A 20874-nucleotide genomic window follows, 5' to 3' on the forward strand; every position below is an offset into this window, starting at 1 on the left:
GGTTGATGCTGCATGATCATTTTGATGGTGAAGAAGAAGAAGAAGAAGAAGAAGAAGAAGAAGAAGAAGAAGGAGAAGAAGAAGAAGAAGAAAATAATAATCTAAGCAAAAACAATAGGACTCCAGGAGTGAATGTTGCTACTTGGACCCCCAATACATCCATGCCCCCACCAAGTCACACCACAGCCACCCCTCCTCTTCTGATACATAAGCAGAGCAGTCCCTAAACTGTATAAACAGTATTATGCTAACATGACCGTTTTTTTTAATTTGCAGTTATCATTTGCATTGTCATGATCCTCAAGCCAGTTTATCCTCCATTTTTTATCCCACTGTACTTCTTTTTCCTCTCCTTTTTTGTAATTCTGTTTTTGTTGGTTTATGTGAACATGCAAAAGGAAAGTACACAACCAAATAAAGACCTTTCAGTCATGGAAATAAGAATGTATAAAAAATTGAATAAAATTTTTGCTACTTGGACCCCCAAATAAATAAGATTTTAAATGATAAATAAATAAGATTTTAAATGATAAATTAATAAGATTTAAACGAATAAAAATGTTTTTAAAAAATGAATGAATAAATAAATAAATAAATGGAACGAGCAAATTAATAGTCGTGGAAAAAGAAAATCAAAGCCATTAACATAAAATAAGTAGCAATGCAAACATAAAGACAGTCTACATCCTGTAGACAAGGATATGGGGAGACAATGGATGACTTCTGGTGACACTGCAACATGTTTCTGATGCTTATCAACACAAACGTACACTTCTTTCCAGTGTCATTAAAGGTACCACTGTGCCTCTACATGGGCGAGTAGCCTGTATTTTGGGTTTGGGAGATTCCGAGGCGGCTGTGAAGGCGGCACCGTGCAACAGCGGACGCTGGGCAGGACTGAGACAAATAATCCAATCATTAGTCCACTAACAGCGCCGATGTCTTGGTTTCAGTCTCTGCGGGATGAGTTCACTCTGAGACCGCCGTTTGACACTGAGCAGACACAGTGAGTATCCCGCCGTGTTTATGTGCTCCGCTTTTCCTGCTCTCTCTAACTTCAGCGTTGTTGGGCGGCTGATGAGCTGATCGGGCTGCTGGGAATTGTGACGTTTGACTGCTGATCGATACATGCCGTCGATAGCGTGCGTCCCTCCGCTCTGCTTCGGTCTGTGCAGCCGCTCGAGTTTGTTTAAGCAGGAAAAGAGTGTTTGGATCATGACTTACTGGCAACACTGGCGCGATGTAGGTGGCCTGTAGTTTTTCCTAAGGAGTTTTTAAAGTCCACTAGTGAGTGTGTAAGGGGTTTATTTGGGACATCTCTGTAATATTCTGAAAACTGATTTTGCTACGGTGAAGCCTGCATTTACTGACTGTCCAAAAATGTTTTGGTGTTGCTAATCAGATAAAAAAATTGTTTTTTTAATCTACAAACATTGTTTTCCATTGCGTTATTTCCTCCCAACATAATTGGTTGTGCTCATTTTAGAAGTTAGCAACAGTTATGATTTGTTCTTTATAAATTTCGGTATTTAATATGCTTTTAAGTTGGAAATCTGGCTTAAATTGGGGTTGTTCGATATTTATAAGGGAGAGGTGGTGCAAAAGGGGGAGGCTTGTCAAATTATTTTTTTAAGCAGTGGGGGTGGATTTATGTATTTTATTTTATTTTGGCCCAAGGGAGGTACATACAAGATTAAATGGTTGTATTTTGTGTTTATTTTAAATACCCTCTGAACCCCACATCCCTTTGGTAGGTTTGAAAAGCATGTTGTCTTTAAAAAAAAGAAAAAATCACACCATTTATCACATACAGAAACTGTAAAAAGAGAAATCATCTTTGTATTTACAAATTTGCGATGGTCATTGACCACATATTTTTTATGGCGGGTTTGCATTTTGCCACATAAATGAGCTGTTTTGGTGATGACACACAGGGGAGGCTAAATATTTATTTATTTGAGAAACACAAAAAAGTCACACCCCAGCCACCCCTTTCCTCTGATAAATAAAGTACAGTCCCTAATCTGTCAATAGGGCCCTGGTTGTAACCCACATCTGCTCTTAAATGTAATATTTAAGCAGCTGTTTGCATATGCATTCCCTAATGAGTACTGGAAGTCCAGCTGTGTTCCAAATCTCATGCATAATGTCTTTTATTTAAAAACTTTACATTAGAATTACATTTGAAATCATATTCTGCCTTTTTCTCAACTGTCAGCCATTCTTCACCATACTGTCATACTGTGAGATCACACACGCACTCAGTGTGACAGCGTGTGTATGAGCTCAGTGTTTGGTAGCGGCAGGTCAAGGACAGTCCCGCTTAAACAGTTATCTTTCACTGTGTGGGAACCACTGTAATCCTGAACACAGACACTGAGTGCCTCAGAATAGACTCATGCTGTCTGTCAGTGAAGAGGATGAAAGGCTCTATTGATCTGGGATCTGCTGATGTGATCCTCATGAAGACGTACATACTGTAGCACAGTGTCTGATTACAGGGTTTCTTAGTTACAATAAAGCAAACACACAGCCCTGATAAATGACGAGACATTTGCCGTAAATCGAGTTAGCAGGATACTTGAGCTTAAGGGCATCAGCGCTGTTAATCTGACTGAGAAGCTGATAAATATGCCTCTCTACGTGTGTGTGTGTCGCCTGTCAAATGTCACAGCCTTCCTGATTAAAGCGCTGATCAGGTCATTTGTCACTGGGTCATTGAACAAACCCTCAGAGGTTTTACAGGCACTTCCTGTTTACTGTTCCTCGCTGTGTGGAAGTCCCATCATGATAACTCACTGATACATAATTAGAAAATTAGACGCGTAGTTGTGCCCTGCTCAGTGTGTGTAACTGAATGGTCGCTCTGCTACATGTATATGTTTATGGCGTGTTGTGACATGCCTGAGTTAAAGCTGATTTTGTGCATCATTAAAGGGGCACTCCACTAATTTTACACACACCCAGCAAGAAATCTTTGGTTCTAAAAACAAATGTAGAATGTTGCCATGCGAACTTCCAGTAACTCTGTGTTCACACCAAAAGCAAAAAGAAAAAATTACGTCTCTTACTCACTTGGTCGTTTGTTTATCTTTGGAGCATTTCGTAACTCACGAAAATTTCCCATCAGCAGCTGTGGTTGTGCTTACGTTAGCTAGGAGAGGCAGCTAACGGCTAACGTGGTTTGCGGTGAAATATAACAGAGCTGGATGTAAACACGCAGGCTCCGTGCTCTGAAGCAGAGCGAACCAAGACTATTATTTATTAGACAGTCACAGCACATTACATGCCCTCTACTTTTTACTTTCCACAATAAAAGACCAACTTATTACTCAGACGGTTTTGCTAAGGAGCATCTCAACAAAACTACCTTATGGATGAATCTTAAAGCAAGAGCAATGATACTCATCATAACCCAAGAAACCATGGTCTCAGAATTAAAAGACACTGACTCCAGTGGTACAACTATGTCATACTTATCAGGAAGGGGGCTAAATAATGCTCAGTCAGGCTAAATTTTGGCTATGAATAAATGGCATTGTCATTTCACAGGGGTCCCTTGACCTCTGACCTCAAGATATCTGAATGAAAATGGGTTCTGTGGGTACCCATGAGTCTCCTCTTTACAGACATGCCTACCTTATGTTAGTCCCATGTAGTTTTTGGTGTCATTTGATTCCTCATCAAGACAATCTGATAAGAATTGCATTACCTTGATCATATAGACTTCATACCTGCTTTGTAATGCAAAATAATGGAATTGCAAACATGAGATTTACTATTGAAATTCTGCAATAAATAACAATGAAAAAAATGAATCGCTAGGCAGCCTTACTTAGAACACAAAGAAGGAAATTGCCAGAATAAACAAAAACCAGCACTTCTTAATAAAAGCTCTGTGTCAGAAAATTAACTCTACTTCTAAATGAAGTATGTTTTTACAAACTTGACATGTTTACGAGTCACTTGCCATCCTTTCAGAATGGACCCCCGACCCACTTTTGTACCGCGAACCACCAGTTGGAAACCACTAGAAAATAGTCTTCCATGTTTATTGCGTGCAAGACTAATACTCAGCCTTTGCTGCCCCGAGATGTCACTGTGGAGCAATGAGATGTACCTTAGTTTCAGGTTATTAGGCCATCGTCAATCACTTAAACCCTTTGAATCGCCTGCTCGTGGGCCTCCTGTTGCTACAATACACACACACACACACACACACACACACACACACAGAGGATAGGTGTGTCAGTGAGTAAGGAGAGTTGAAGATGACTGTTTTGTTTTTATCGCCCCATAAACCTCAGCTGGGACCTGAGATTGCGAGAAGGACGAAGAAATCTCAGCTTGTTTGAAAGATCACACACAGACGCACACGCGCACACACACACACACACACACACACACACACACACACACACACCACCCAGTGCGGCAGGCTCAGTGCAGGAGTATGATTACAGGGCTATTTACATTACAACATAGAGAAAGGGGGCGAGAGACTGGCAAAGAGAGAGAGAGGGAAGATGGATTCCAGATGTGAGGTGGAATTCAGAGAGCTGCGGAGCGTCTCCCCTCCTCCTCCCCCTCCTCTGTGCAGAGATCTGGATCAGCATGTGCACGTCGTAATGGAGAGAATAGGAGAGAGACAGAAACCACAAAACAGAGGAGAGGGGAAAGGCGTTGCAATGCAGGGGTGAGTGAGAGGAACTGGAGCCAGCGCAGGGGGGGAAGAAGTGATGGAGATGAGGAAAGAGATGGAAAGAATAAAGAAGAATTGGGAGAGAGGGAAGGAGAGCGGGGCCTCTTGGTCGACCACAAGTCCAAAAATTTAACAGGGGGAAATTCAGTTGGAGTACGCTGTGTTAGTATTGGTGGGCAAACAAAATCTACCAAAATTAAACACTTTGCCGAGCTCTTTTCCAGAATCCTGAGCTTTACTTCCCAAATGTTTGTAGCTGTCATGCTTTCATCAGGCTCCTGTTTCGGGTGCTTTTATATACAGCACACTATGTGTAGGTCCAGGAAAAAGTCTGTAAACAGTGGGGACATTTTTTTTTTGGTGTGTGTGTATGCAATTATTTGGTTATTTTTGGTTATTTTGACATGAGTAATTTTGAAGTTTATTATAGCTAACTAAAATCCAACTAAAAAGTAAAACTAGTTGTGAAAAACAAACTTTTTATTAAAGGTCCATTGTGTGGACCTTGTGGATTTAGGGAATATATGTGTTGAAAAGGAATATAATTAGTATGTTTTCTTGAGTGTAGAATTACCTGAAAATAAGAAAAGTTATATTTTTGTAACCTTAGAAGGTTGCGCTGCCGTGTTTGTACAGTGGCCTAAAAACAGTGGGTCTTTTTTTAAATCAGTTTTAATCATCTGGTCTTTTTGATTTGGAGAGGAAGAGACCTCTGTGGTTAATTCAGCTCCCAGTAAAAACCTTCTAAACAATAACACTAAAGTAATTCTAACCTGGAGAGGTTTCAGCTGGCTGCAATCTGCAAGCCTCGCTGCTGAATACCTTTCACAATAAAAGCCCTAGACATATAAACTGCATAACCGTTTACCACAAGGAACTCAAATCCACTCAGAACATTTTGCTAAAAGGAAACTCAACAAAATAGCTTACAGTATACACAACAGCCCACCTCAGACAGTCTGCTGTACTGTTATTGCATCACATAACTCTTCAAAAGTTGAGCAGATCATCTGGAAGTTTTGAATCCTCAATTCCTCTGTGAAATCGTGGACTATCAGTTCCCAGAAATCCCTCATACGTGGCCGCTCCCATGTATAAGGGGCTTGCCTTTCCATTATCACTCACATAACAGGCGTACATGGCCTTGGATTGGAAATAATGACGGCTAGTGTGGTGGCTGCAATAGAAATAAACCTGATAATGTTTTGAACATCCATCACCATGCTTCTTGGGATGCTACTGTGAGAGGAGAAGTTGCATAATATTACTCAGTGGAAACGCAGTCATCTCACAATTGTGTTTAATCGACAGTTTGAAAATATCGCCAAAGTTTTGCTGATTGTTACCATGAAAACATTGCTTTCACCGTTTCCCTGGAGGTAGTCAGGCTAACTTTTTAGGTTTAAAATAAGTCAGTATATGTGAAACTGTCTAGCATACATTAGACTAATCTATGAGCAAAATGAAGAGAAACACTAACACTATAGACCAGTCCAAAATATCTGATCTAACCTGAGGGCATTAAAGTGAAGCAGCTGAATAGAATTCATCATTAATGTTATTATTAATATCTATGCTTTACCTTCTTTCCTTCAACCGTTGACTAATTGATAGACTGTATATCAAGAATCCCATTGATGAAGGCAGGACAGCCATACGGCAGGTACTCTCTCTCTCTCTGTCTCTCTGTCTCTCTCTCTCTCTCTCTCTCTCTCTCTCCCCCTCTGTCTCTGTGTGTCTCTCTCTGTCTCTGTCTCTGTGTCTCTCAGTGAGTCCAGACTCAGGGCCGTTTCAGGAAATACCAACATCCACTTTTTTCCTTCGAAGGGAAACTGACCGACATTCCTCTTGGCTCTATAAACAGAAAGCTATATGATTGATACATGCATATACACATATACAAACACACTTGTACACATTTGTGTATTTCATGAAGAATTTCGCCATGCTGTTGGATTTGTTTTGACATGTTGGCATTGAGAAATTCATACAGTACACATACACAGAGATACTAGATAGTTGTGTTTTGAAAAACTAGTTGATTTTTGGGAGGTAAAAACAAGTGTGAAACCAGGTGTTTCATATACTGAGAGGTCATAAATCTCCCTCCACAGGGGTCTATTTAGATTCCTTTGCAAAAGACTTGGAGCTGAGTTCATTTTCCCACTTAAAAAGAAAAGTAACATTCCTGGGTTGGGTGTGCTGTGACTGATACCTTGACACAGGCAAACTCCCCTTGAACAATCGAAGCAGCACTCCTTAAGAATTTCATAAGAACAATGGGTCAAATAAGTATGTGTGATGTAAAAGGGCTCACAGTTAAAGACTTTCCGATAATTTTATTTAATTTATTGCCTAACTGTGTTTATGCAGGTTTTTCTTTTTTCTTTTTCTTTAGCATTTTTCATCTCATTACTTTGGTTTTACGCCTTGCAACTTTAAAGGCATAGTTCACCTAAAAATGAAAATTCAGGTTTTATCTACTCACCCTCGTGCTGATTGAAAGTTGGGTGAAGTTTCATAGTCCACAAAACATTGCCGGAGGGTAAGGGTAAAAGGCATTGCGCTCTTCTCCCAGAACACATACTTTGTGCAGATATATGTGACTGATTATTTAAGCAATATTACACTTGACGGTGTGGTCCTAAAGCATCAGTGTAATATTGCGATTATACAACTATTACCAACAAAATAAAATGTATAATCAAAATGTTTTCATGTTTTGGGACAATTAGCTCTTAAATAAATAAAAAGCCTTTTAGAGACTGTTATCTCTGTTTTCATGGAAATACAGACTCTGACTAATTACTGGAAAACAATCACTCACATCAGTAGAATCCTGTATGTAGTGAAAACCTAGATTACTACTCCAGCAAGTAGATCAAACCTTTGTGACGACCTGCAGACACGTTTTTTAGTCCCTGTTCAGTCTGCTGGCCAATTTGTGCTTATGCTTGTAGAGATCGAGGGGTTTCCCAAACTAAATAAATACACCAGATATAAACACAGAAATGCTTAACTTGCTCAGTCTTGTTACGACTAAGATATCTGCTGACAAAAAAATCATTTTTCATACACAGATTTTGCTACCATAGATCAGATCAGATTGCTTGTTCGGATGTACTTGTTGTATAAATTTCCTGAGTGTCTTGACATCCTAAGTGAACCCAAGATGGAGAGACTCAGGATGGGAAATCCCAGGATCTGGATTCCTGGAATTAATCTCAAGTAAAGCCGTGGCAACCCTGAATGTATTGGTGGAAATGCTGATTAACACGTACATTAACACGATGGAAATCCTCTGTCAACACCTCTTCACCCTGAGAGGGTCCTGCCCAATAGTTTATAAGCAATGTCATGCGGTAAACACTTCTATAGTGAGCTGTGCATGTGTGTGTGTGTGTGTGTGTGTGTGTGTGTGTGTGTGTGTGTTTGTCTGTATGTAAAGGAATTTGTCAGTCCCAGCATAACAAAACTGATCTTGGTGACCGTCTGTTTGTGTATTATGCTGTTGAAATGGAGCTGCTGAGCTCTGGAACTGATACAGACTGACTCCTGTCTTTGTTTACATACGCGCACACACACACACACACACACACACACACGCACATACAGTCGAGTGACTTGGACAGCTCAGATCAATTTCAACATGTTTGGAATGAATCACGCAGACAACAGTCAGTCTGGGCATGTTGGGATTGAGAAATTCATTCCGCCGTCACCACTCCTCTGTGAATGAGCTGATGATTAATGTGATTTGGATGTTTTTGTCACTTCCAGGCCAATTTTTCATGCAGTCATCCCAACACTAAGATGATAATATATGTTTCTGTGCAGTAAGATTCACTTCAGAGGAACTATTGGGTGACAAAGCAGTTTCCCAGGAAGTAAATCTTTGAATTTCACTTTCAGTAATCTTTGGACTATTGAAACATAAACAAGATGTGCCCTGTCATGCATGGCAGTTTACAGCGTCTGACTGTTTTTGACATCAATGATCCTACATTGGACAGTTAGCTAAAATAGGCTTCTTCTCTTGACTGTGTGTGTGTGTGTGTGTGTGTGTGTGTGTGTGTGTGTGTGTGTGTGTCTGAGAGCTTTTAGCAGCAGGGAATCTCAGGATCAACCCTTATGTCACCTCACAGCCTCACACACACCCGGAGCTGTAGTGGCTGTAGGTTTATAAGCTGTCTACTTACAGTGATTAACTGCGACAGGCTGTTGCACGACCGCTCGCCCCCCCTGCTGAGACGGATTCAATGATTAAGGCTGTTTTTGTGCACGCATTTGATGGATGCTGATATGTAGGAGTTCAGTGTTAAGTTAACTCAAATGAGCTGCACATTTTCGTTGTGTGCCATACAGTCAGGCCTGTCAAAATGTGATATCAGAGACATTCATTTTCAGTCAGCATCCATACTTCACTGGCAGTGGCTCAAACATCAGAGATATTCAGTTTGCTTTGCTTGGGGGGGGCACTTTTGCAAAATGACAGGAGGCCAGGGGCCAACCGTGGCAGCCCCTTTAAGACATGGATTTTAGGACAGCTCTCAGATTTTAGGACATTTCTCAGATTTTAGGACATTCTTCGACTTTTAGGATGTTTCGAGGATTTCAGGACATTCCCAGGATTTCAGGATGTTTTTAGGATTTTAGGACATATCTCAGATTTTAGAACATTTGTCAAATTTTAGGACATTTCAGAGATTTTAGGACATTTCTTGGATTTAAGGATATTTCTAGGATTTTAGGACATTTATGGGATTTCATGACATATCTCGGATTTTGCGTAGTTTCTCCGATTTTCTCCGAACTTTCTTGGGTTTTAGTCCATGGGCACTTCTTTTGATAAAGAAACTCCATTTCGATGCTGTTTTATGTACTCTTGCTTGAATCGTATGTGTACTAAAAGTGCAAAAACAATTGCCATTTCCAGTGTCAATCATTTTATTTTTATTGTGAATTAGAAAATGTTAGGGGGGGCACCCGTCACTTTATTGTGGGCCAAATTTGTCCCGCAGGCCATAAGTTGAGTACTACTGCTGTACATATTTTGCAGCTGCATTTAAGGTTTAACTACAACCTCTATTATGGATGTCCCATCACAAGCATCTGTCAGCTGAGAAAAATCAATGCTGTCACCGCTAAGTGCTGTACATTGATTGATTTTGAAAATGCAAATCCATTATATGAAAGTAGAACAACACAATGTACCAGAAAAGTCCATACTAAATGGATCCCGGGTGCTTATACTGGATATTAAATCCAATATGTCCCTGAGTGGCTCAGGACCAAACACAGTGCAAGCTGTTTTTGTGTCTTTAATGGACATAACTTCGTAAACAGTTCTATCATTATGTCCTCGAGGTCCAAGAATGTACAGCACTTAACTTTCTTCAGTTTATAGTTATTGTACTATACGTAAACACTGAGTGTTGCTTCAGGGATATATTAATCTTGCTGAACTGGTGTCTAAATATATATCAGACAAGTTAGCAGGATATTAAAAGAATAGTCATTGTGCGGGTAGAGGTCCAGTAATGAGTCGACCTGAATGTTTTGATAAGCAGATTTATCACCATACTCATAGCCTCCCTTGACATTAACCCTTTGAAACCTGGAGCGACATCTATTTTCTCGTGCTGCTTTCAGACACCCTTCACAAGTATTTAAACCTTTGAGCCCCCAGCAAATTGGTTTAATTTCTTTAAACACATGGGTGGGGGGCAATGAGTTTCTTGGTTAGAAATGTTTTAGAGACAGCAGGAGATTAGTAGATAAGAAAAAGTAGGGAAAATGTCTAGGGAAGAAATATAGAATAGAATAGAATATAGCTTTATTGTTCACCAGGGTGGAAATTTGTCTTCGGCCCACTAAAAAAACAGAAGACAGCAACTTTCATGTGCAGTTTTTGTTTTAGCTGCTGGCAGCTGCTTTTTAAATCTCCCGCACACATAAATACGTCATCAAAACGTCACACCTGTGCCCCCCTCCCTATGGTCACGACTTTGCGGTTTTACACAGACCTTGTTTTGGGGCTGTTACTACCTCCGTTCCCGGCTTCTAGGCAAGACAACTGCGTCCTCCTTTTCCTAAATAGGACGTTTTATACAGAACACCGAGGCTGCATAATGACGTGATATTACCACCCTAGGCATATATTGTAAAATATGTGCATACTATGACCGGGGATGTTTTGTAATATGGTCAAGAACAATTTTCATGCCATCTTGACTTCAAACTTTTTGAATGAATGCATATGTTCAAACCCAAATATCCATTACACTCATAGGTCTTGCTATAACTAAATAGCAAAGAGACAAAGAGGATAAGGAGGTGGGGGCAGTCTCTTGTTCACACTTGTCTCCTCCCTCACTCCACCCTCTTTATTCTCTTCCCTCCTCCAGCCCTCCCTCTGCCGCATTACCAGCCGTGGCTACGGGAGGAGAGGAGTGAGGCATGCAGCAGCCACACACTCTCTCAGTTAGGCAATTGTTTTTCCTCGAGCTCATTGTACCACTACAAGAATTTGTACTATTCTTCTGATTGATTAGAAAAAAGCCTTTTTTCCTCTTTTTTGAAGACATTGCTGATTGACTTGAAAAGGAGTTTTCAAACTTTCCCCCCATAATTCTGTGCTTCTTGTATGATATCCTGATCCTGTTATAATCCCACGTTGGCTGCCGTTGTATGTGAGTGCCGGAGTGGTTAAGGTTGGCTCGCTGTTGTGCCTCTGCTGCCAAAGTTTGGAGAAGGGAGCTCTGTGCAAAATTTGACTGTAGTGGCGCTCAGAAAGGGGGGAGGAACCTCAGAGGATGGTTTGACCTGGAGGAGAGAGCGATCAAGTCTTGTGGAGTGGCATCCTCTCTGCTGTGAACACAGAGAAGTCATCGGTTAAAAGGAAAAGGGATTCTCATGCGGGACAGCAGCAGAAGGTGTTGGATTTGACTTCGACAAATCGCAGAAAAAACATTTATTTTGCAAAGAGGGAGATTTTGTTTTGTTCTGTGAGAGAATTTTTAAGTTTTTGCTTCACTTCAGTTTTTCATCATGGCTGGGATGTATGGATGCTTCAAGAGAACAAAGTAAGTTTCTCTTTGTAATAATGCCATTTTTAACTGCATGTATTACTAGGATATGGTAGATGAACCTGCACTTGCGTAGTGCTTCTCTACTTGTTTTGACCACTCAAAGCTCTTTCACACTACAAGTCACATTTACACACTAGTGGCCGAGGCTACTGCTACCACCTCCTACTTAGTTATTCACACACATTCACAAACCAGTGAAACAGTCATTGTGAGCAATACTCCCGATACATTAACATGTTGACTGGTGGAGCCGGGGATCGAACCGCTCCACCTCCACAAGCTCAATACTGTGCCAACCAACTGACTCAGTCACATTAATTGCGAAATTGGTCACAAAATCAGGGTTCTGACAGTTATGGAAAACCTGGAAAAGTCATGGAATTTCGCAATCACATATTCCAGGCCTGGGAAAATAATGGAATTAGAAAAAAAATCATTAAAAGATTTTGAAAAGTCATGGAATTTTGTAGTGTGAATAAATTCTGTAATCTTCTATGAAAAACCCTCCACGAAATGTTGAGTTACAGCATGAGTTGTATATCAAACTGGGATAGTTGTCCATATTGTAGTAGGTTGTAAAAATTTGGAAAGTCGTTTATGTCGAATATGAATGGGGTAGGAATGAGTGTGTACGTCTTCATATTCCTTTTCGAACATGTAATATTTAAGTTTAAGTGGCTTGAGTATTTGTTATTGAAATCGATTTTTTTGGTCTTTTTGTTTTTGTTCTTCTTCATAAGGCTTGTTTGCTTTTATTTGGTTTTTTTTTGCAAGTTCAAAATGAAAGATAGGGGGAAAAAAACATTTCATGGAAGTAACATTATGTAACACTTTCTGTAGCTGTTGAGGTAATGTTGCTCTGATATCCCTCAATGTGTCCGTTTACCATCATTATTTTCTGCCCACATTGCGTCTGCCCTCCCTTCATGTAGGCCAGCTCGCTTAAATTATTTGTGAATACAGTTTGAATCTCATGTGTGAAATGCTGGACATGCGGGCAAGAAAATAATGTATTATGAGTCCTTGAAAAGTCATGGAAAAGTTCTGAAATTTTCTCCATGAAAATATGCGGGAACCCTGTAAAATATCTCCTGAAGATTGCAAAATGTTGCTTTGACATCACACCAGACAACGTTATATTATTCATCACATGCAAAATCTTTAACTCTCTGCATCACAGGATGTGGGTGCCAATTGGCTCTTTAACCCCTTGAAACCTTAGCAAATTGGCTTGATTTCTGCCAAAAACATTGGAAGATGACAATGAGCAACAAAAGAGGGAATGACACAAAAATTAGCAATAAAATAGTGAAGAGTACAACAAAATTGCATGGAAATTGGTTTCAAAAAAATAAAAATAAAAAGTAAAAAAAACAAACAAGGAAATGACCTGGAAAAAAGTGCTTAAAAATAACATCATACAATACGTAATTGTGATCTTTATATTTAGAATTTCCTTTTTTGTTTTTTCCTTTGACATTTTTCCATAGCCTTTTTTTAAGTGGATAATTTTTGCTCGTTGCCCAAAGAAATCGCAACAATTTGATCAAAGTTTGAAGGTTAAATACTTCTGAAAGGCATCTGAAAGCAGCACTTACTCAGTGTTTCAAAGGGTTACATGGATTTGTAGTTTTCAGCACACAGCTATCTTAATAGAGCCCTTGGACTACTTGAAATACTAAACAACACAACATGGGTTAACAGTCACACACTCTGCTACTGGATTTATTTCACAAGTGGCCATATCTTGTGCCAAACATGTTGGCCACAACACCAATCAAAACGCTGAGAGAAAACTGTTTTCTCAGAGTGCACTGATTGTAATTATCATGTTGGAATTTTTCCCCCAGAGTTGACACTGTGTTTTGTTGCAGCTGTCTAATCAAACTTTTGTTTCTCTTTGTTTACCGAGACAATTGATGGCTTGTAGTTGGTGCTGACAGCTAACTGTATGACTCACAGCTGATGGACTGAAGTGACAGAGTTTGCTCTGGAAGTGACTGACTAATGAGAAAATCCCAGCACTAAACCTGCTTTTGTTTTTATGCAGGAGAATCAGGTAGATGATTCCCTGTAAATTCTCTCTGATGCAGGATCTTGATCGTTGGTTCCCAGCTGTCCCAGTCATGGGGTCCACAAAATGTAAACAAGACTTCGGCTTAGAACACAAAGAAATAAAACATATTGCAAGAATAAACAGAAATGGCACTTCAAAATAAAAGCTCTGTGTTGGAAAATACACTGTACCTCATAATAAAGTGTGTTTTTACAAACTTTAAATGTTTATGAGTAGGACTGGGCAATATCAAATTATATTGCAGTCTTTTAAGGCTATATCTCAATACACAATATATATCTTGATATTTTAAAATCTCCTCAAAAGCACTTCATTATTGCTAGACCTGGGAGACAGAATCAAACATGACATTTAATTTATTAATTTATTTTCCAAATTCCCTCTTTGATATGATAATATTGTAGGAATGACTTTTGATCAATAAACATTAGTTATATAATGACTAAATGGGTAAAGGCATGTAATAAAACCAGTAGACCTGTCTAAAAAGTTGAGAAAAGTCACTTTACTGTAATTCAACCTTCAAGATCAAGAAAAAAAACATAATTTATTCCACATCACGATATAACAATATCCAATATAAGAAGACGATATATAGTCTCATATCTCTGTACCATATAATATCTTTATATTGCGCAGCCCTATTTTTAAGTCACATATGGTCCATTCAGAATAGACCCACGACCCACTTTTGGACTGCAACCCACCAGTTGGGAACCACTGAGCTTGATACTGATAGCTGTGGATATATTAAACTTGAGTGCGTGTTTTCTGTTGTGGCTGATGGTCGTGATTTTAATGCTTGGACTGGCTATATATAGCTTGGGGCTTGGCAGTGCGATTGGACCACAGAGGCTCGGGATAATAAGTGCCTGTAGCTGTTTGACTATAGTAAAGTATCTTTTTCTGTAGCAGAGCTGTGGAGATGTGGTGTTGGGCACACTGATACCCCCTTCCACTTTCTTTGTCCTTGTGCTTTCAGTCTCATGACGTGACAACAATACAAGCTTTAATGGCCCACTCAGCAGAGTCGACTTGGACAAACATTTTGTTTGTGTGTGCGACACACACAGAGGGAGAGAGGGAGTGAATTAGGAGTGGGGATGAGCTGCAAGACAGCCACACACAGATTCAGCTAAAGAACCACGATTGTGTTCCCCTGGAATTGGTTCAAACTGAAACCAAGATTAACTTGAATCACTTCTTACTACAAACTGTCAGTGTGCAGATGCTCAAACTGAAGCCAAGAGGACATATTTTCAACACGGTAGGCTGAGTAAATCATAGTCTTGGCATTTAGGGGTTTTCTAAATGCCAAGACCAGACCAAACAGACCAAAGGCAATTGGCTTTGACATTTTTCTCTTGCATGTGAAAACCTGTGAACTCAGAGCTATCAGGAAATTTCCACTTACGAAGTTATGAGAACCACAACGCCATTTTCAAATGGACTTTGCACAATGGACACAATCCCACTTAAAGTCAGCAAAAATCTCACAAGACACAAAAACTAAACACCCAAGCATAATCGAATCTACAATTCACTAAACCTCTCTGCTGCTTAGCAATCTGACTTCTTAAGCAGCAGGCCTGTGGAGAGTCCCCAGTGTGCTGCTTCAGTGTGTGTGGCAGCTCCAGTAAGAGCAATAAATGGTATACTGAGAGTTTTGAGGATCATTGTCTCTCGTCTGAGTTTTCCAGCAGTGATGCTGAAGTGCCTGAGTTTTAGGGGCTGTTAACATAGCAGCGGTTCTTACATGAAACCGTAAACCTTTGTTGCGGTTTGGCCTTTAGTTCACACAACAGTGGCGTTTTGGGGGCCTGAAACCGGGTTCCTGAGTATAATCTTTTGAAAATGCAAGCCCCTCTGTTGCTGTGTAAACTGGCAATGTCATGTGGGAAAGGTGATGTCACAGCATCACAGTCACACATGTGCGTGGTGTTCTTCTATGGTGCGTCATTACAAAGTTACACTGCCAACTACTGGCCTGGCATGCAAACTACAGCGTTTTCTCTTGGTTTTGAGTATCTGTGTACACGAGGATTGTTTTCACAATGTTACCATATGAACACAGATTTTTTTTTAAAAATACAAAGCAAAGACTTTTTGTTTTTAGTAGGGCCACTCTCATTTAAATGTGGCCTTGTTTTACACTGAAGATATTTTGCGTTCCCTGAATTAAGAAGAGCTCTAGACAAATATTTGTACCCAGTTATAGTAAATGCCAAATTAGGCCATCCCTTTTAGCAAAATGATCAAAATATGTCCTTCTTGTTAAGCAGCCATTCCCCTCCATGCCCTGGTCAGTTCTCAAAATTGATGTTCATTTGTGAAGATACTGAATATCTGATATCTGAATTAAATGTGTAAGTGTCATAAACTTTTGTTTGCAACAAAACTTATTTTCCGCAATAATCCAAAATCCCGTAGGCTTTTGACGAGGGAACCTTTCACATCGTCCTACTGAAAAACATCATCTCTGGGGCACTCCAAAGAGCTCCACAGTGTCATATATAAGTGTCTTAAAACTGAGGACAAGTGTGTGTCCTCACTTCCTCAGGAGGCCCTATCTTCCCCAGTGTTTCCCCAGACCATCAGTCCTTATGTAACCACAGTAGGTTGAGTTTGTTGAGCAGGAATGGTGATGCAGCGGTAAATGAATGTAGACTGTGCAGAGTGACTGATGAGTGTTTGGTCAGTTTCTGTCTTGAGTCCATGTAAGGCCTGTTGCTCAGAGCACAGCCCCGTTTCAGACAGGAGGAGATGGAGGAGAGAATGTGGCAGAGATAAGAAGAGCTGGAGGACGAGAGAAACCCCAAACCCAAAAGAACGTATAAATTGTAAACAAACCACAGAGGTAAAAGGCAATTTGGAGCTATTTGGACAGTAATGTTATTATCAACAATCATCGTAAATCTGAAGCTGACTGTGAATTTTAGGGTGGTGTGATCTTGTCCGAGAGTTTAATTTTATATGTTAAGAATTAAAGAAACAGACAAGTTGTTATGTTTGGCAAAATAAATTCTGGAAAACACGCAAATCTCAATAAGTCACAATTTTCAATTGCCAAATGGCTATTTTTTAAAATTTTAAATGGCTATTCCCACATCTGATCATGGATGTGTATGTTTAAGGTCTTATGTTCTCTGGCCCATTATGATGCTAGATGACTGAATGCTAAATACAATACTGGGAATTTCAAGGCTTGTGTATCAAGGCACATTGAATATTTTACCTATAGATGTTTTACCAGTAGACAGGCTTCAAACAATCCAGGATGTACATGCAGCAGGGGCTACAGACCATATATTGTTACCATAATATCTGGCTGCCTTGACTATGGATATTTTCAGTATATACAAATGGAGCAGCAACTTTCTAGAAACCCCTCAAAATCCTGTTGAAAACTAAATTTGTATGCAGTACTTTTTCAAAACCTTTCATCACATGCCTGTCACTGTCTTAGCCTGTGGCAGCTAGTAGCAATGAGAATTCTAGCCGAGGCTGTACACAAAGTCTGAGTAATGATAGGTCTTTATTGCAGCAGAGAATGCAGCATCTCTGTGTAAAAAGGGTTACCGTTGTTTGTGGAGGCAGACTCACCATTGTTCCCAGTGCGGAGCAAGGCTGTCATGATTAAGGTTGCAGCAGTATGCTGCTTCACCTTATACCATGATACAAAAATTGATGGCTATCATACTGTATATATTTGCTTATTTATTCTATTGAAAAAAAAAAAAAACCCAATGGTGAATCTGCACAGTTGCATTTCCTTTCCTCCTAGACTGCCTGTCAGATAATTTTCACATTAATTAACAATTTAAAATATATATATCATGTTTCAATTATATATTAAGTTATCATACTTTGAAAATCTCATACTGTCGCAACCCTACTAATGATAAACAGAGAAACAGAGCGAGCGGGCAGAAGCTGAGTGAGTCAATACGCTGCGTACAGCTCTTCAATGAAATCATATTTTACCCATTTTAAATGGTAGGCTAATGCTGATGTTGTAGTGGGCCAACACAGATAAATCAGTCTATAGGAAACACTGAATATTTATGCAGAATTTCTCTGTTGTCATTTGAATGATTAAATAAATAAATGAATATCCAAATCCCAAAATTAAAAGAAGGAGTACCTACCCAGTGGACAAAAGTCTGAATAGTCAAAAATTTCGAATCTAGCCCTACATGTAACTGATAACATTGCCTGGAATCGTGTGTATTCACAGGTTATTGATAGAAATATTTCAAGATTTTATTTTATTTTCTTCTTTACTACTATTTTGGTGGCTGAAAATTTTTTTTAAGGTATGTCCCCTGGACTTTTATTCCAAGGCTAACACAGATTGTGGTAATGCAAGGCTTCATTTAAAGTTCGTTTACCCCCAAATATGAATGAACATATCTTCTGTTTTGATATTTCTGACCTATGCAGTTATTATTGTACAATGAGGGTCTTGAATATGAACATTTAATATTGATACTACTGTTACTTTCTCAATTTTTTTTGCATTTCCAGTCATGAGAAAGTCAAAGAAACAGTGACATTCTTTAGAGCTCAGGGGTGGAATTCAATGAATAATTTCCTTCATCGTCACAGTCTCCTGCTGACTATGCTGGTGTTGAATGGTTGAATGGGTCAAGAGGAAATACCGCGGTTTTAAAGGCCATGTTCCCAGTTAGGTATGTGCGGTTGGACGAGAGACAGAGGGATAGACAAAGAAAGAGAGAGGAGAAATGGTGAGATTATGAGACAGGAGGTTAAAAAAAGGAGAGGGAGAGACAAAGGGGAGGAGGTAACAAAGAAATGTTGGTGTGGAGCTGTTATCTGGCCACATTCCTTGTATATTTCTCATATCCTTTTATGGCCGTTTCGCTCAAATTGTGTTCCTTCAAGTAATAGAGATGGTTCAGACAATAACAAAACTTGTGTAAAAGCTTTCTAACATCTGGGGAGAGAGTAATGGGAGAGTAAAAGATGTTTATCTTGTGAAGATGCTTCCTTTTTTACATGCTGTTCCCATGGATGTATTAAGGAACTGGATACGACTCCGCTGCTCAGCCAGTTGCTTCCAGTTTTTCCCAGTGGCCAATTGCGGTATTGCAATGACAAATCCCAAGCCCAGCCCAAAAAGAACTTTCCCCATAGACCAGCATTGTCAAAGAAACATCTTGTGAAACTGTTTACAGGACACTTCTAGCTATAAACATGGTCTTAGTATTGTATATTTTAAAGCCATGGGGATTTCATCTTTGTAAATCTTTTCTAAAGAATGGAAAATCGTATTTTCTGAACAATGTTATTGCTGTGTATGAGTTTGTGCATGCAGTCAAATATATATTTTAACTTCAGAAATTGCAGTTATACAGAAAATAGATATTCTATGCAGTTGATTTTCTAATTGTTAATAGAGTTAACACAAAAAACAGAAAATTTGCCAAAATTATCTCACATAAATTCAGGTTTAATGCATGAAACAAGAGTGTAAGACAAGTCAATAATGGCTGTGGTCATTTAGTTCATATTTTATATATAAATTGTGCTTAAAATGTAGAAAAACCATTATCAGTGACAGTTCAATATACATAAATAAACAATAAAGATTATTGTTGACAACTGTAATGTCAATACTTATAATATATACATAATATATAGTTAGAGCCAGCAGGGTGTTTGCATAGCTTAGCTTAGCTTAAAGACAGGACTGACGGCAAGTGTTTGGCCCAGCTAAGAAATGGTTTCATTATATAACTCCTTGTAACACCATTAGAAGTTAAATTTTAAAATGGATTTTTTTTAAATTAGTAAACATATAAAATATAATGTGAAAATAAAGGACTTCAAGATGTTTGTGGGCAAAGCTACAGAGCTAAGCTAACTCCCTCATTTCTCCAGCTTCATATTAAAGCACAGACATTAGAGTGGTTTCGATCTTCACATCTAACACTGGGCAACAAAGCTAATACATGCATTCCCCAAACTATTCCCATGAGTAAAAATGTTACGTCTTTTGAATATCCACAAAGAGTCCACATTAGCATCAGAGGTATGCAGCAGACACCTGATCAGCTCATGCTGACAGCTCTCACCCTTCTGGTAATGATCAAAACATGACATATTTTACTATAAAAAAAAAGTAGGTAGCATTCCTCCTTTAAGACCGTTACTATTATTAATTCCCCTCTTGTTGGTAGATCTGCTGTCTTCTGGAAGTCAGTTGTTTTGAAAATGTCCACTGTACAAGAAAATGGAATTAAATGCTGTCTTTTTTAAAGTTGGTCTGTAAATCACCTTTTATGCTAATGAAAGATTACAATATGTGCTTTGAACAAAGCAAAAATTACAAACATTTGATAATGAGTCCTTAGTGGAAACCACCATCCTAAAATGCGTCTTGGTTATCCAGTTTTTGCTGAAATTAATTCCAGCCATTCTCAGAAAGCATGGCCCATCTCTGATTTGACTCCATGATTGTGCCTCATTTGTAGCAAATCACCTGACCAATGAAAGAGTTGTGAATAGAACTTTGTCAAAGTGGATGCCAGTCAGTATGCTAATCCTATAGGAATCATAGCATATGCAGACGTTTGAAGTGAGATTCAACCCATTTTTCTGATTTGAATCTAAAATGTCATAACCCTTTTTAATCTCAGCTTGTTTTAAACATATGGCAAGTTGAAAATGTTAAAAAGCACACCTTTCTCAAACTGCATATGCTACATACTTTATGTTGTGTATACATTTTAAAGGTGACATGCGTGCAGCTTATGTCTGTGTATGCGACATCACTGTCTAAAGCTGTATCTGTACTCAGTGGCTCATCCCAGTCAGCCAAGTTTATCGTTTCAGCTGACTGGAAAAATCCTTTTCCTCCCTCGCAAATCGTTCTTTCCAGCATCTCTCTCTGTCTCTCTCTGTGGAAATTGAAGGCTTGCGGCTCGTCATAGACCCACTAACATCATATTACCGTGGCCAATTCATCTGCACTGCCTCGG

General features: G+C 39.2%; 1 protein-coding gene across 4 annotated transcripts in view; it reads left to right on the forward strand.

Annotated features, from left to right (window-relative positions):
- Positions 1–913: 913 nt before the first annotated feature.
- The window catches only part of zgc:66433 (uncharacterized protein LOC321250 homolog), a 61788-nt gene continuing 41827 nt past the window's right edge, over positions 914–20874 (forward strand). For 2 of the 4 annotated variants that reach the window (XM_042492945.1, XM_042492947.1), the window contains exon 1: positions 11137–11787. In XM_042492945.1, coding sequence (XP_042348879.1) covers positions 11753–11787 — 35 coding nt within the window. In that variant the 5' untranslated portion in view covers positions 11137–11752. Of the gene's footprint in view, positions 1007–11136; positions 11788–20874 lie in introns of those variants that run through there. The other 2 variants (XM_042492943.1, XM_042492944.1) reach the window with 2 other exon arrangements.

The sequence above is a fragment of the Plectropomus leopardus genome, chromosome 9 (assembly GCF_008729295.1).
Source record: "Plectropomus leopardus isolate mb chromosome 9, YSFRI_Pleo_2.0, whole genome shotgun sequence".
Classification (NCBI taxonomy): domain Eukaryota; kingdom Metazoa; phylum Chordata; class Actinopteri; order Perciformes; family Serranidae; genus Plectropomus; species Plectropomus leopardus.